The sequence below is a fragment of the Gavialis gangeticus genome, unplaced genomic scaffold (genome assembly GCF_001723915.1).
Source record: "Gavialis gangeticus isolate Ggan-Ray unplaced genomic scaffold, GavGan_comp1, whole genome shotgun sequence".
In the NCBI taxonomy this organism is placed as follows: Eukaryota; Metazoa; Chordata; order Crocodylia; family Gavialidae; genus Gavialis; species Gavialis gangeticus.
In genome coordinates this window covers 19,123,410-19,140,857 of record NW_017729000.1, presented here as the reverse complement: position 1 = coordinate 19,140,857, position 17,448 = coordinate 19,123,410, and the positions used below count along the sequence as shown (strand labels likewise).

General features: G+C 42.6%; 1 protein-coding gene and 1 long non-coding RNA gene across 2 annotated transcripts in view; one reads left to right on the top strand and one right to left on the bottom strand.

Moving 5' to 3' along the window:
* The window catches only part of LOC109290005, a 34,971-nt gene extending 33,954 nt beyond the window's left edge, over nt 1–1,017 (top strand). The window contains exon 3 of the long non-coding RNA XR_002095483.1: nt 888–1,017. This is a non-coding gene — a long non-coding RNA (uncharacterized LOC109290005). The remainder of the gene's footprint in view (nt 1–887) is intronic.
* SH3RF2 (SH3 domain containing ring finger 2) overlaps nt 1–8,793 on the bottom strand; it is an 83,366-nt gene extending 74,573 nt beyond the window's left edge. The window contains exon 1 of the mRNA XM_019506368.1: nt 6,277–8,793. Coding sequence (XP_019361913.1) covers nt 6,277–6,702 — 426 coding nt within the window. The 5' untranslated portion in view covers nt 6,703–8,793. The remainder of the gene's footprint in view (nt 1–6,276) is intronic.
* Between the last annotated feature and the right edge of the window lie 8,655 nt (nt 8,794–17,448).

The window sequence follows — 17,448 nt, the reverse complement described above, 5'->3', positions numbered from 1 at the left end:
CATAGAGGGGGAGGATCACCTCCTTGGACCTGCTCGAGATGCATCTGTGGATGCACGACAAGGTGCAGTTGGCCTTCCTAGCCGCCTCCCCACATTGCCGACTCATGTTCATCTTGGAGTCAATAATGACTCCCAGATCCTTTTCCACCTCCGTGCTGACAAGAGGGGAGTTCCCCAGCCTGTATGTATGGTGCCGATTGTTCCTCCCCAGGTGCATCACCTTACACTTGTCCGTGTTAAACCCCATCCTGTTCTCCTCCGCCCATCCTTGTAACCTATCTAGGTCTAACTGTAGCCTGTTGCTCCCCTCAATTGTGCCCACTTCCCCCCACATCTTAGTGTCATCAGCAAACTTGAACAGGGTGCTTTGCACCCCCTCGTCCAAATCACTGATGAAGATATTGAACAGTGTACTGTTATCCTGTACTCTGCCTTTATGATTCCCCTTGGCACAGCATGGCATGGCATCTAGATCTTGTTATTAGCTTTGTAGGATGAAATGGCACATCTGATCAATGACAATTAGCATTTTATGACAATCAAGAGGAGATGAAGAGGTCAATTCACTGTTTTCCATGTAGGAAAGAGAGAACACTTCCATTGGGGCTTACTTGATCTTCTCATTGCAGTTGCAAATGGGCATGACATCTGTGCACACTCAAGAAATGGACTAATATTGTTCTTGAATTAACTAATAGGGAATAGGATTGTATAAATGGCTGTCCTCAGAAAGATGTCAAAATTAGATGTTTATAATAAGGAACTATCCAAAGCCCTTATCCAAAGCTCATTCATTGCCATGGTAGCTTTTCTGTTGACTGCAGTGTGCTTTGGATAACTCCCCAACAATTTAAAATACAATAATTATCTTGCCTCTCTCTTGATAGCTACCTTCTCAGAAGTGCTAAAGGTCTGGACAGAATGTCCCCAAAGATATGCTACAAAACATCATCCCATGGTGTAAACAAGAGTGAACTCATGTCCTGTGCACCCTGTGCAAAATTGTTCCCATGGATCTAGTCTGTAAGTGAATTGTTTGCTGATATGGGGGAGAGAGTTGTTTATTGCACAGCAGGAATGTATTATCTGCATGGTGCTGAAAGATGAAAGATTGGACAGGGGAGGTGTTAGGGATTAGATGAAATGACAGAAGGTGTGTGTGTGTGTGGGCACGGGTGGGGGTGAGCTTGTCTCATTGCATATATACTGTTCCAGGAGAGGGCAGGTTAAATTGTGAATTGTTAAAAGTTCTTTAAGAGGTCTTAGGGGTGTTGGTTGCAGTTGTGTTGGTCTAAGGACATAGGCAAACAAAGTTCTTTGGTTAAATATGATATATTTTATTAGACCAACTAAATAGTTGGAAAAATTGTTTTTTGCAAGCTTTCGGGTATGAACACTTTTCCTCCTAAGCATTCTTAAAAAGACTTTGAAGATGGCTATGGCAGCCTCATTTGTTACTCTGCATCAGATGGGAAATTTCAGTAAAGAAAAGGCAGTAATGGGTTTTCTCTTGGGAATGATTACATTTTTTTTCACCAGCTTGTTTTTCCAAAAATCTTCAACTGAGAAGAGTCACCAATTTGAATCATTACAAAGAGGGAGCCAGACAGCAGTATGTTTCAAGAGTTTTCTCTGCATCTGGCCAGCATTTTCCACTATTCATCATTAAACTCTGTTGTTTTGTAATCAAGTCATTTCAAGAGCATTATCAAAGCTAGCTGAAGGGGTGAGAAGAGTGGGAAAACAACCCAGAAAGTCAAACTTGTTTCTCTACACTGGCTGCATCTACACGAGATGCTGACTGCACAGTCGTTACTGGCAGTCATTGGATACTTGTATAAACAAGTACTAAATGAAGTACTACAAGTATAAACACATACTAATCCAAGTTACTGAGCAGCAGCATTGATGAACAGCTTTTTTGTGATGTTGACAGCGCAGTAGCCCAAGACTACTGTCCTGTAGTGTCGCATCACGATTGCTGCCACGCGATGCCACCATGCAGTAGACTTGGGCTACTGTGCAGTCAGCATCTCATGTAGACGCGGCCTGTGAGGTCTAAAAAATACCCACAAGATTGCAGTCTTGCAAGATTTCTTCACACTGGCTCTACAATAACAATGCTGTGTACATCTGAGGCCTGACTTTAAGCCTATGAAGGCTCCCATTGATTTAAATGGGCTTTATAAAAGGAACTGCCGGGACTTTTTAGCCCAAGGTTTTTAAGTGCTTTACAAACATAAATTAATTCTAGCTTCACACTGTCCTTCTAAGCCTTGGGAGTCTATTTATCACTATTCTAGAGCTGGGGGAGCTAAGGCACTGGAGATAATCCCCATTGACTCACTTGTCATCTGGTGTTTGCATAAAATCACACGAACTATGAGGGAAGAGCTGGATCTGAGATCCCCAGATCCCTACGCATGTGCTGTCAGAACCAACCTTCCTCCCAGTCTGCTTTTGCTCCTAATACATTCTTCTCCAGATAAATATAGCACAGCATCAGCAACATCACATGAAAGACCAAACTGCTTTGAAGCCTCAGATTATTCCAGCTTCTCTCAACGATTAAAACAACTGGCATGCTACAGAGGCAAGATAAAGTCATTGTTTCTTACCCTTTCATTCTCACTACATCAGCATTTCTGAGGTTAATTGTTAGGATTAACAGCTAGATCTACTATGTGTGCAAGCATGATCCATCAGGGTGGCAAATGAAATGTGTCACAGTGGCTCGTATATGGAATTACCAAGCACAAGGCATCCTTGGTGTGGACTATTCTGCACCCCACAGCCAAAAAATATCTTGGTGCTTTATATTATTCATTAGTTAATTAAGTTTTTCAGTATTCCTATATAATATATAGTTATAGCCTTTATACAGATGAGTGAACTGAGGCATGGGGAAGTTAAATGCCTTCCTCACTGTGGCAACACTACAGCAATACGGCCAACACTTGCCATTAACTAGTAGGAGAATAACCTGACTGGCTGTTTTGACTCTGAGTTCATCTTTACTGTTTCTGTTAGCAGCAAATGGATGAATGACACTGTTACAAAACATTTGTAACAGGTTTTCACTTGTCCTGAAGGCTAGAAGGTAAAATCTGAGGCACGGGGAGAGGGGGTTGGAAAAAAGAAAGAAAGAAAAGGAGGATGGCTTTAAAGGTATTTATGCTTTTCACTGCAGCCTGGATGACTCAAGCCTGTTGAATGGGATAAATTATGAAACTTCACTCTAGGGTCTAATCCAGCCCACAGTGATAGTGGCTGAAAACTATAGCTGTGTGATGACTCGCAGCTTGCATGAAATAAATCAGTGACTAATTTAAACTCCTAGCAAAGTGCTGTTTTGTATCAGAAAATGCATCTTTGAGTACTTTGGCATCTTTGGCACCAGCTGTCACTCTTGTTGGCAGGCATGATACAGTGGCCAAAGTTTGTGAGGTGATGCAAGCTGAAGTGCCCACGAGGGGTTCTTTGGTTGGGAAGTCCCAGTTCTTGAGAGGAGTTGAGATAGCCCAATCCATGCTTATTCTATGAACAGACAGCTTTAGACCCTAGGACAAATTATGTTTACCTGCCCTTAATTCACACGTGTGATAATGTAAAAAGATGAAATGGTAATCTAAATAGCAGTAGAAGGTTGCTTTCTTTTTTGTATGTCTTGTGTTTTCCTTCCTTAATTTGTATATTAACTGAATATTTCAGTTCAGCCTTTTAGTGATTAATGATATGAGTTGAACATGATTTCTGGAAGAACGTGTGCGTGTATGTGCACGTGCATATGTGCATGCACAAAAGAACTGGATAATTTTCCTCCACACTAACTGACTCCAGTTTTTCTCTGGCCAGTATTCTAATGGGGCAGAAATGAAAGCCCTCCACTAGCAGCGATGTGGTCAGCGCATTTGCTTTCTCCTGTTGGGGTTACAAAAATATCTGCCAGTAGGCTCCGCAGTCACTGGGACATGTTTTGTTTCTGTCAACACTGGCGTTGACTAGTCCCCACCTTTCACTGTTCATTGTCACAAGGGCTAAGTGCAGACAGTCAAAAAGCCTGCGGCTGAATCCATTCAATTGTCACAGGTTAGTTTAAGCTTCATAGATTGAACCAGAAAACAAATGAGCAGACATTCACTATTGATTCTGGAAACGCAGCCACATGCCTGCCATGGCTCAGGTCAGAAGACCGGAGCAGACAGCTTGGGCCAAAGCTAGCCCACCCTGTGAGGGGGGAAGGGCGGGGTTTATGGGGGAGGTGCAAAGCATCCTGGGATGCTGGGGGGGACTGTGAATTAACTTGAATTTGAAGGGATCTGGGACAGAAGTTCAATAAACCGATTTAACCTAAATCAGTTAAGTCCGATACTACATCCATCCAGGTTTATCTTAAACTGGTTTTGGCCATTTTGAAAGCAGTTTATGTGCACTGAACTTTTGCGTTACAGATCTGAACTGGTTTCTGATCATTTTTACCAGTTTCTGTGTAATTTCTATCCCTAGCCAAGGAGATCACAAGTAACCAAGCTGTTGTTGAGTTTCATTTCCGTATTTCTCTGCATATTACCCATCTGGAATGTACCAAATAAATAATCAAAGCCAGTCTTCAGTCCTTTCTATAACTTCTAACAATTATAAATACTTTTAAATATGAACTTAGTGCTGATAAAAGGCTTGACTGTCCTGGAACCACTAGCTCTCATCTACCACAAAACAGGTTAAGCGTGTCCACATTATCCCCCCTTTGACATGCTTCTGTCCTGACCTAAAAGTTGTTAAAGCTGAGGAAAATGAAAACTCTTGCATAAAGCTATAACAAGACTAACAATAATATCAACTGTGCGACATTTGTCTTCAGAAAGCTAGCTTGAAGAGGTAAACATTTCATACGTCCCATCTTCTTGTTGTAAGATGTGGGAATTTGTTGATCACTACACAAGTGGGCTGGATTTAAAACACTGATTAATAATAACCGGTCACCCATGCCCTTAAACCAGCTTTGCTGTTTGGTGGCCACACCAGAAGGAATTCCAGTGCATAAACTTCAGGGGCAACAATTTACATTTTCTTATACCAACAGAAAATCTTAGACACATTCTCCAAATATCATCTTAATGTTGTGTCTGCAAGAAGAGTTTTTAACAGAATCAAGGTTAAAAAATTTTGTGGAATGCATATACCAAATTGTACTTCAATAGGCTTCACTTGAATGTACTATATATAGTTCTAAGTATATACAAATATATTCGCATAGAAATGCAAACTTTTCCATATAGGCCAAGCACATGCGTTTTAGTGAATATTTTCATACTATATATTCATTTGCCAGTTTATCTCTCTATCACTGCCCAAATACTCTATGCCTTTGCAAGCCTTTGAAGTCAAACATTTTGAATGTTGAAGAATTCAGGCTCACATTATACAACGAGTGCCTCAGGATGGAAGAAATGGCACATCAGGAACAGGAGGTCTAGTGCAGGTAAAATTTAAACTTCATATCAATCTTTACTGCAAATGCAGATGAACCCACACTTCTTTAGAAGGTAAAATACAACTAGCATTTAATTGTATTGTGTGTAACTGTCATATAATAAGACTATATTGTATCATTTGTTTAGCACAGATATTAACTATATATTATAATATCATACCTAATGTTCATTATATAGTAAAAACAATGGTACCCTTATGGGAAATGGCAGAAACAATGTGGGACTTTAAAATCAGACTGGACAAAGCATTAAGGGAAAAACTGTCCTAGGAAAAAATAATAGTAATACCTTATTTAACTGCCTTGGTCTTGCATAGCATTTTCTATCAATAGAACTCAGGAAGGAGAGACACGAAATATGAAGGCTTTTGAAGCTCTAACTTCTGTGAGTCTGCATTCTTGACTTAATGCAGTCTTGACTTTGGACAGGTGATAGACACAGCAAAATATCACCTGAAAGTTGGAGCACACAATATTGCTGGCCTGACTGATGTCAGGTAGCACCAGAAAATTCCTGAAATTGCCTTCTTGAAATCTTTGCACTCAGAAAGGCAAGCTATTTTTGGATAAGCTTAAGATTGAACGTAGTTAGTGCTGAGATCAACTCAAAATATCCAAATATCACAGGGAGAAAGCAGACAGCTTTATCAAGTGAAAATAATCTCACTCTCTCTCAAGTATTTTTTCAGTGTTACTAACATGAAGGGTTTCACAGCTTTTGGCACATAATGTTGCAACTTTCTTTGCCTATGAAGATACTAAGAAACATGAACCCTTCTTACCCCTTCCATATGGATCCTGGGAGTTGGTGCCAGTCTGTATTGATTAAGTTGTAAACCTCTTGGGACTCTCCTGATGGAGGCAGGAGAGGACAGAACCCCAGATCTTTGGAGTGAACCAAATCTCGTAACATTTTGTCCACATCTGACACCATCCAGTAAGCGAATTAGAAGCAAGTTGGACGGTAACTCTTCAATACTGCAGAAGACAAGAGTTCTGCATTCTGGGCATCTCAGCTCCTTCTGGGATTTCAGTATTCTCTGCAGACAAGGCTTGCAGAAGGTGTGCTGGCATGGTAGCACCTTGGCTGTGACATCTAGCTTTTCAAAGCACACAGGACACTCCAGCAGGTCAAGTAAAGCTAAATCATCCATCTTCAGTGGAGAACTCGAGTTGTAAGCCAGGCCAGAAAAGTCCACATGATACATTCACTTGAGCATAGGTGGCTCCTTTTCATACCCTCAAAAACGATGCTGTAATCCTAGGATCAGAACACCATCCTGCATGAAGCAACAGGGAGGAGGAAAAAAAAAAAGAGCAGAACTTGACTGCTACAGTATGTAATGTATCCCACCTACATTGCAAAGCAATGTCTCATGAGCCAGTTTGCAAATGTATACTTTGCTCTCACATCCAAGTCTGAAGTGAGTCATTTATGATTCAGTACTAGCGAGAAGAAGTGTATTCAGGCTCAAATCGGTTGCAGAACAGATCCGGGCTCTGTTTGCTGGGGCAGATAAATAACTGTAGGTTAGAATGAGTTAACCATATTAATTCATGCCTGCAAATCAAAGCATCATTGACTGACTGAAACAGGACGGGAACGTTCCTTCTTGCGTGTAGCATCTGAACACTTTAACGCTTTAATGCTACGCAGTCTCCTGCCTACCATGTTAGTTATGAATACAATAATAAAAAATTTCCACCTGGTTAGGAGATGAGGTAAACATCATATTAAACCTTATTCACACACTCTGTCTCTATTACTGCTTAGCTAAACACACGCACACTCACACGCGTACACACCCACATCTTACAACACCCACATGCTGTTTCTTTTTCAAGATCCTTCCTAAATAAGCTTGCTTTCTACTAGTTTTTAACAGCAATTCTATAAAGCCATTCAAAATACAAATATTATTCTTATACCTAGTTAAGGAGCTCTGCAGTTGCATCCTCACCTGCCTGGATTATCCAAAACAGCCCCAAAAGTAATCATTATTCCTCCCACAATGTGAAGTCACTCAACCTGTTTAGCTTCTTTTTCAGCTGCCTCTTCATTTGAACTGAAACATGTATGAATTCTGGATTCAGGTCATGGCTTGTGGAAACAAGTGTAGTTCCTTAACACATTCAGAGGGGGTGTGTGTGTGTGTGTGTGTGTGGGTGTGTGATCCCGACAAGATCCTATTTACCAGAAATCCTTTTTCTTCTGATGTTGAACTACATGTTGATAACCCTGAAACCTTCCTTCCGAAAGCTCACTGAGGCTTATTTGTCCTGCACGGACACAGATTTTGTACTGTACTTTTGCCTAGTAATCCTGGTCGATATACTTTGGACCCTCTCCCCACTAACGAGGGAGGGTTATAATCAGTTTAACTGAGCCGTCATTTATTAAGCAAAATCTAGAGCAGATTGTTAATTCTTGAGTACCACTAACCTTGTATTTGTGACCCTTTGTAGGCAAGATCAGTTCTGCACAGCTGAAGGGATGACAGCTCACTCCCTCCCCAAAATGCAGCCCTATTGAGAACTTTAACAACTGTCTATCTATGTTACTGGCTTACAGATCAACTTACTTGCACAGCCCTGTTAACTCTGTCACTGCCTGATGGATCCTCTCCAGAAAGTTTCGGAAAGAAGCTCATGCATATTGGTCCTGGTTAGGAGGCAGATGCTGGGTTGGAGGATCTGACCTCAGTGGAGGTATTCTGGACATGTGTTGCAGAGGTGAGAGAAGATCCTGGCTCTGAGTCTTTCTCCTTTATACAGCTGAGCTTGTTTCTGAGAAAAGGGTGGAACCACTTTTAAAGCTTTATTCTTAGGAACTCTCAACTAAGCAACACAAAACCAAGAAAAAAAAACCTGGCTTTGTGTTGCTTCTATTTCTGAGAATGTGTTTAACTCAGCATTGTAAAAGCATTGGACTTATTGTACTGGAACAGACCAACGGTCTATATAACTAGTAGTCTGCATCCAGCACTGACTGATACTGGAGGCTGGTGGCCCTCCAATGGCATGTGCGCATGTGATACTTTCTTAAGAGGTGGGAAGCAACTGTCTGATTGGATCTGATGATCTACTTTGTTTTGTAGTATTGTATCATTTATGTACAAATGCTGTGAGGGCACATGGTATTTTCGTTCATGTGCCTTTTATTAAAACTTACAAAGCTCTTTGCCTCCAGCTCCTCATGTCATTCATGCCCGTCTGTTCCACAGGTTGCGTTCCACACAGGCTCACAAAAAAGCGTACTTACTCCTTTCTAAATGTTTAATTCATAGCAAAGATAACATTGTGACAGCCTTGTTAGGGAGCAGGGCACTAAGGACCTGTTTTCACAGCCTTTAACACATTATTTGATAGTTTCAAAATAGAACAAGGCCTGGGTATGTAAATATATTAGTTGGTATATACATGCAAAAGGCATATTTTTAAAGCTCTTAAATGCATATTTAATTTAGCTTGGCTGTTACATTTACGGTAGGTTAAATGCTAACCAATTATTAAACTAATTATTGAGAATTATCACAGTGTGGCAGATATTATTTTTGAAGGAGCCAAGTTATTAACCATCGGTAAAGGCATTTTAGCCTTCAATGAATGGGAAATAATGTACTGTACTTCATTCTGTCATTACTATGTAGATAGAAATTCCAGGGAAGTAAAGTAATCATTGGCAGGGGGTAGCTAATTCACTTCCAGCTAAATCTAGGTGGCTTGTTTTCAACTTTGCAGTGATACTCGTTTGAGGGGATAGTCTTATTTTAGACCCAACTCTATCCCAATGCTCTCCATTATTTATTTATTTGTTGCTCTTCGATAGCATGAAGAGGCTCCAATTAAGACCGAGGTACCTTGGGGAGAGTGGTCAGAGCAGAGAATCTGGTCCAGGGAGTTTGGGATCTGGGGTAGCAAACTGTGTGCCAGCTGTTTCTTGAAGTGATCCAGAGGAAAAAAGTCCTGCCCTTATAAGTCCTCATAAACTTACCCCAGACGTGGCTACTTCAATGGAACCGGTTCATCCTCAGTTCTTTTTTTCTAGTAATACTTGGACTTATAAATGCCACAGACAGCAGGAAGCCTGGTCCTGCTCCCATTAAATTAGCAACTTCAGTAGGAGGAGAACTGGGCCCAATAGGCATGGGGGACTTTTTCAAGTTTTCCAGCTCAGCAGGATTTACAGCTCTGCAAGTTGCTGACCCTTCGTCTCAGAAGCTCAAAACTCTTGTCTGCCGTAGGCACTCAGTGCACTTAAGTATCACACCTTAAAATAACAGCATCTAGCACTGAAACAAACATCTTCACACTTCTGTTCAACAAAGTATTGTCTAATAAGGATTGTTCTCTAATTAAGTGCTAGCTCCAAGTTATAACAAAATGCCCTGTCTAGAAATTGGTCAGGCAGGCAATGGAAGGAAATTCATGGTGCCTATTAATTTTTGTTGTTGATATCAGCAGCTCCTGTTTTATCAGTTGACCTCCTTTCCAGATCCTTGCCTTTGCTCATCTATCCTCATGCGTTGTCTTTGTAGCAAGGGGGATAACTAGATGTAGGGATGAGTCAAGCAGATTTTTCTCACAAATTTCTGCCATACCGCAAAAGAGCATGTTTTATTACTGTACAAGTACTCCAGGGAGGAGGAAGGGATTTGAATTTAAATTAGCGATTTGTATTTGCTCCAGTTTAATTCAGTGCTTCTGGTAGGTCTTTACTTTTAGCCATATTTCTCCTCATCCCCTCCATAAGCAGCAATAAAACAGGGACTTAATTTCGAGAACAGCTGAACAGAGCTGGTTGAACCCTTTATAGCCAAGTTTTTCCAGCAAAAATACAAATTAATTGAAAAAGTTTTCCATATTTTGCCCATTATGATAATTTTACTTAAACCATATTTAATCCTTAATCTGCTTTGGATAAAAATACTGGCAAAATAGCACTCTACTGAATCTCTTCCTCATATCCTGGGTGATGCTTCTTTTGAAAATCTTTCTCATTTAGTTCAAAATATTAGACTACATGTTTCTATAATCATAAAAGAGGACCTGAATCTAGTATCCAATCCTACACAGCATCTTGCAGGGCTGAATTTTATAACATAGCAATTGTTCTTTGAGGATTTGAGAGAAATAGCCTTTCAACTTTTCTGCCTCTTTGCTTTCAACTTTTGGTTATAAACATTTACACTGGTTGTAATCACACGAGTTCATACTTGGACTTGGAGTAATCATACCAATCTTTTTGTTAGGCAGTTCCCCATCTACAAAATGAAGAAGGTGGGGTGGAAGCAGAGGGATTGACATTCTTCATCTGTCTCATATGTGTGGATTGCCTTGCACAATGCAACCCTGATCTTGACTGGAGTCTCTTAAGTGCCACCCTAAGATAAAATATATTCCTTTGCATACAAGACACTTTAAAAGGAAATATTTCCTCTAAAAATACCTGTCTTAAGTTTGAGTGAAAAAGAAAAAGTAGAGAGCTCTAATATGCATTATAGAAGTGCCTTAATTGAAGCTTTATTTTTTTTCTTTAAATTGAGTCTGACAATTTAAGTGTGTCTTAAATAATAGTATGCCTTATAGTTGAAAAAATTTGGTAATATCTATAACAATATTTAGCAGTTATACAAGCCTTTAAATCTGCAAGTTTTTTTTCCCCAGGCACCAATTAATCTGTGCATGGTCCTTGAGTATAAGTATTATTCCCATTTTATAGCTGGGGAGCTTGGGATATGTTGATCAGTGTGCATGAGGCCATACAACAAATCAATGTCTGAACCGAGATTAAGTTATGAGACTTTCCTGGATCCCAATCCATGTTTAGCCATTGTACATAACTGATTTGGCAGGTATTTAAGCACACATTTTTATCTGAGGGGTGTTGGTTCTAGCTGTGCTGGTCTAAGGACACAGGCAGACAAGGTTATTTGGGTAAATGTAGTATTTTTCAGGCGCCTGTGCCTGAAATGTTGTAAGAACATTTTTTCCACTATTCAGTTGGTCTAATAAAAGATATCACATTTACCCAAATAAACATGCCTGCCTGTTTTATCTTAAACATAGCACATATGTAGCCTACATAATAGCACAGATTACCATTTCCCCAGAAGTATCACTGCTAGGGAAAGATTCTGTTCTGAAATCAATTACAGAGGACAGAATGAACATACCTAGCTTCATAGGAATTTCGTAAGAATTTGTCTTCCACCCGAGTCAGCCTTGTTGTTATTAATGGGCAGAGGAAAGTCCCAAATGAATTGCTCAGTTTCTGAGGTGGTGCGATGAGGTGCTGTAGTTGTCTTCTCAGCTAAGGACAAACATTCAAAAAGCCTGAGCCTGAATTGATTCAGTCTTTGCAAGTTAGTCTAAACTGCATAGGCTGAACTGAGAAGCAGGTGAAAAGGCATTCACTTTTGAAATGCATGCAGTGGCTAAGGCTAGAAGCCTGGGGGGGGGGGGGGCAGGGCTAGAGCAGGCCCTCCCTTCCCTTTGGCAGTGGCAGAAAGGGTGGAGGGAAGCTAGGAGAGAAGCCCTTCAGGCTTTTTCCTCTTCCCTGCTCAAGCTAGTGGAGCAGGGGGGTCATGGCCAGGCCTTGGCAGGACACTGAGTATGATTGGAGAGGGGTTTAAATCCCCACTCTGGCCTGCACAGTCCTCAGCCAGGGTGTGCCTGGAGCGGGGAAGCAGCCCCTGCCAGGCTGTTCTCTGCTTGCTCCTCTAGTGGCATGGGCGGGGGCACCCTGAGGCCAAGACCAGCATGGACCCCAGTGAGGGTCTGCCTCACAGGAGAGCAGCAGCCCCTGCCAGGCTTTTTTCCTGCTTACCGCTGGGATGCTGGGGGACTGTAAGATAACTTAAACCAGGAAGGGGTCAGTGACAGAAGTTCTTTAAACTGGTTTGACATAAATAAGTTAAGTCTGGCTTAAATAGTAAGTGTAACAGCTTATGGCTTAAATAAGTAGCTGGCTTAAATAAGTAGCTTAAATAAGCTAAGCTACATTCAACCGGGTTTATTTTAAACCAATTCTGGCCATTTTGAAAGTGGTTTATGTGCGCTGAACTTCTGTTCCGTTACCCGTTTAAATCAGTTTCTGATTACTAAAACCAGTTTATGTGTAATTTCTATCCCTAGCTCTCTAGACCAGTGGTTCTCAGCCTTTTTAGATTCAAGGCACTCCTTGCAGACAGGAGGCACCCTTCCATGCCTTTTGTGAATTGAAAGGCCTCCCACTTCAAAATTTAATGTATTTATTATGGGGCTTATTGCTTTGCGGGGGGAGGGGGGGGAAGCTGGAGAGGGGAGCAGCCAGGCAAGGAGAGCCTGAGCCTACTTTTATCTCCTCACACCTGAAAACTGAGCTTGCCTTTATCTTTTTATCTCCTCACACTTCCTGCAGCACCCTTGAAGGTTTTTGCAGCAACCTGGGTGCCCTGACACCCTGGTTGAGAGTCATTGCTTTAAACCAGGGGCGGGCAATTATTTTGGGCAGAGGGCTGCTCACTGCGTCTTGGCAAGCCATTGAGGGCCGCATGACAGGCAGCTCAGGGCAGATAAATATTAATTTTCTAAATATTTTAGGGGCCCTGCGGGCTGGATAGAATGGCCTGGCAGGCCACATCTGGCCCCTGGGCTGCATTTTGCCTGCCCCTGCTTTAAACTGTCAGCTGGAATATTGTGCTTTTGCCCACCCTGTCCTGAAATGAGAAGCCTTTTCATGAGTAATTCTGAAAGATTTTTGCCTTTTGAGCATGTTCACAAACACTGCAACTGCAACACCGGATTGGTACCATGGTTGTTCTCATCCAGGGTGCTACCTTCAGCAGTGGCCTGTATTATTTTCTTCAGAAAAAGGTACAAGAAACCTCAACATTAGACACACAATATAATTTATCTTCCACATTACATCTCCTCTCATTCTGAAGAGCTGGAGTCTGGATTAAATTAGAGTTCAGTTTCAAAATGCACCAGCTTTAGATACTTGTAACTAGATACAGTATTGTTGTTTTCCATATAAATGTCCAAGCCCCTTTCCTCGCTATATCTAGTTAAGTTTTTATCTTCAGCCATATTCATAGGATGAGTTTCACAGATTCATTACACTTTATGACAAAAGTATTTCCTTGTATTGTTTCTAAATGTCATTGAATCAGTAGCTTAACTAACGGAGAGGGCAACTTGTGCTGCCCTTGGCGCCGCCTTTGGGGCGAAAAGGGGGTGCGAAAATAGCTGTGACTACAGGCAGTGCTGTCCTGGGGGTTGAATGACTGCCTGGGGTAAGGAGCTATGCTTCTGTATTGAGTGCCCCATTCTTCTTGCATTATGGGACATTGTCTTGTAGAGTAAGATTTTGTTCTTAAAAGCTGTGGAGAGCAAAATGCTTTACAAAGGAGGGTAGAGTTATTTCCATTTTGTAGAAGGGAAAAACAAAGGCTCTGTGGCTTTTCAAGAACATCTAACCAGTCTGTGGCAGTCCATAATAAGACCCAGACAATGTAACCTCTTTATCTAGCTTTGCCTCACTGACACAGATTTGATAGCCTTGCTGTATTTAACATTTTTTTACTGAGACCGCTGAGGCAGTATTCTTCCCTGCTCCCCGAAGTCATATTCTTTTAACAGCAAAAGTATATTTTCTCCTTCTCGCAGCTTTCTTGGTCCTCTAGAATGCCTTTACCATTTTTAGTCAACTTTCCAAGAACATCTGCTTTCTAGCAAAGGAAAAATATTGACTATTTCAGCACAAGGACAATGTTATAAACTTCTGAAAAATGCCCGTTGGAAAAAAATGGTGTTACAAATTTAACTCTCTGTACTTAACTTATAATAGCAATGCTTGCCAAGTTTAAAGAGGGGAATGAAGCTGTGCACCCTCTGTGCAGGGGTATCTCCTCCCAAGAGTGGGGCATGGTTCATGCTTGTGCCAACCCAAATAGTTCGTGCTAGGGAGGTTGGCTAGCAAATTAGGAAAACCTCAGTGACTCCCTCCCACATCCCTCCACCTAATCATGCGTGCTACAATGCCTCTGCAATGTCACAACACAGAGCTGTAGCTAAGGGAGCTCTGTATGAGCGCCACGTATTAGGAGTGCGTGTGTGTATCAGAGATGGAGCTGACAGAGGGCATATGCATGACAGCATTTCACTTGGGAGTTTATAAAAAGCCTGTTGTTATACTGTATATCACAAATGTATGTCACACTCCTCCTCCTCCAGGGAAATCATGGACCTCTTACTCTTTTTATAGATCGTGGAGGGCAGGAGAGGGGGTGCCACTTACAAGCTGCTACAAATTATAGATCTAAAACTAACAGCTTGTCCTCCTACCCACCCACAAACACAACACGCAGGCCTGCTATTGCTGTTGTCTTTAAAGGCAAGCAAACGGCAGAAGATTCTACCTGTGCTCCCAAACTTCAGAACCGATGCCTGAGATAAGATTGTTGGGGGAGAGGTGTCAGTGTGAGCAGCTGTCTTTACACTCCTGGTAGATATAATTTGGATTAGCTCACTTTGATGCTCACCTTCCAATGCATTATTTTGGTCTGAGACATGACTAAGGCAACTAACAATACATAGCTGCTGTAGTCTTGTGATGGATACTGTACATGCCACCTACCTAGTTCTAATTTAGGCTTTATGGTCCCTATGCCACCATAATGGTCATGGCATAGGAACCCAGACAGAACAGAAAATACCCCTCTTTGATCTCTTAAATCTTCCAAGCCACAAACCAGTGTTTGTGGCAGGCATGCTGGTAGCAGCCCAGCTTGCCGGCTTGAAAGGACTTCAAGTCATTGGTAGGACTTTCCCATCAAGCAGGAGGTGATGGAAGAGAGGCTGCCCTGGCCCTGCCCCTGCCCCTGCCCAGGGCAAGGTGAAGAGTCTGGACCTGGGTGAGGACCCTACTGCCCCTCGTCCTGATTGGTCATTTTTGCAATTTGGGGGCGGAGCCTCCTGAGGTTATAAAATAACAGCGTGCAGCACACAGACACAGCTTTGAGGGATGAAGAAGAGGGAAGATGGGTTAAAGAGGACCTAGGGAGAGCTGCCTAGTGGGGCAAGTGTGGTGGTCCCAGAAGAGCCTGAAGACCCCTTCTTGTCACTGGATGGGGAGCGGCGAGTGGGGCAGCCCACAGCAGCACTGCTGAGAAGCGTGACAGTGGTGCATGGGGTGAGACCCTGGAGTCTGTATAAGGGAGCTCAGGTGTGCACCTCTATCTAGTGTGCAGCCAGAGGCATGGTGCATGGGTTGGCGCATGGACCGGGGACCCTGGAGCCATATGAGGCGGCTTGGGCCCACAATTCCTGGTCAGCAGCCAGGGGTCAGTGCACAGATGGTGCACAGCATGGTCCTAATGGGACTGAGGCCCCAGAGCTGTAAGAGGTGACTCGGGCCTTCAACTCCTGGCATGAGGCCAGCTCAGTACAGGCAACGCTGTACAGGCAATGCTGTATGGAGGATCTGGGAGTGGACCCAGGTCCCAGAACCTGCACGGGGCGGTTGGAACCTGCAATGCCCCCTGGCATTTGACCAGGTGCCTGAAACCCAAGCTTTGCATAGAGGGCTCCGGCATGGACTGAGACGCCAAAACCTGGCAAGGCGGCTTGGGGCCCCAACACTGGGCAAAGGAGTTAAGCCACTGGTGCATAACATGGTGCACAGAGCCACCAGGCCTGGTGGGCCCAGAAGGAGAAAGAGACTGTTGGCACCTCAGCAGAAGAAGTGACTTGTTGGGGGAGAGACAAGGACCCTCCACCCTGTTCCCTGGAGTGTGAGTTACTGGGGAAGGGGATTCCTACAGGGGAGGTGGAGGTGCAGGGGTCCACCAGGGTCAGTGGAGCGTATTTAATATGTTTATATGTTTATATTTAATATGTTTACATGTTTATATTTAATGTTTAAATAGATTTGGATCTGATAGAATGTAAAGCTATAAGACAAGTATTGAAAATTAAATGTAATTCTTAGTGGGATAGTTAACTGTATCCTGAGTGGGAATATAGGCCTATGTAAATATTACCTATAATCTTGATAGTCTAAATGTTTTGTTATATATGTATATTTTAGTGACACCTTTATTGATACTTATTTATGGATCACCTTTACTTACCTGTTTGTTAACCGGTAGTTAACTTCCTGTGTGGAGTGTGAAGCCCTTGAGATGGAGTAATCCTCTAGTTGCCATTAATAGAATATAGTATTGTATAAGTGATTATATGTTGTATATATGTTGATTAACATTATGTTTCTGTAAATCTTAAAGTAATAAATTTGTACAAAGTTAAGATGTAAAGTGTGATTCTGACTGTCTATGGGGGAGGGGAAACTGCACGTAGCCAGCAGCTCTCCCACCACAGAGCACCTGCCCTGCCAACATCTCCCTTCAGTTGGAGAAGGGGGTACACAACCAAGTATACCCAGGTTACGTGTGCATTACCAGTAGTTGATTGCCTATCAAAATTCTCCAAGGGAGGTGCTAGGGAGGTCTCGGGGAGGAGGGGGGCTATAGACACCCCAAAATTTACCTTAGCCCTCCTGTATCCACCCCCCAGTACCACCCCTGTTCAAGGCCCCACACCTTTCCCTCCCAGGCCGTCACTGCCCACCCCATACAGCCGAGCCTGCCCTGCTCCCTCCTGCAGCCTGCGGAGGAGTGGCATTCCTGGCCTGGCCCAGCCCGTGGGGCCTGTGTCCCACTGTTGTACAGCACAGCCCTCCTAATTTTCAGTCTAGCCCATCTCAGCCTCACCCCTGCCCCACCAGGAACAGGCTAGTGCCACCCCTGAAATTCTCCTTGCCCATTTGAAAATCTGTCAATTTGATTCTGATGGCCTCAGTCCAAAGAGAGAGGAGCTGGGTAAATACCATATTTTAGTGCATGCAACACACCCCAGAATATATACACTGTGTTTTTTGAAAGGTGGAATGAAGGAAAAGATCTTGTGGT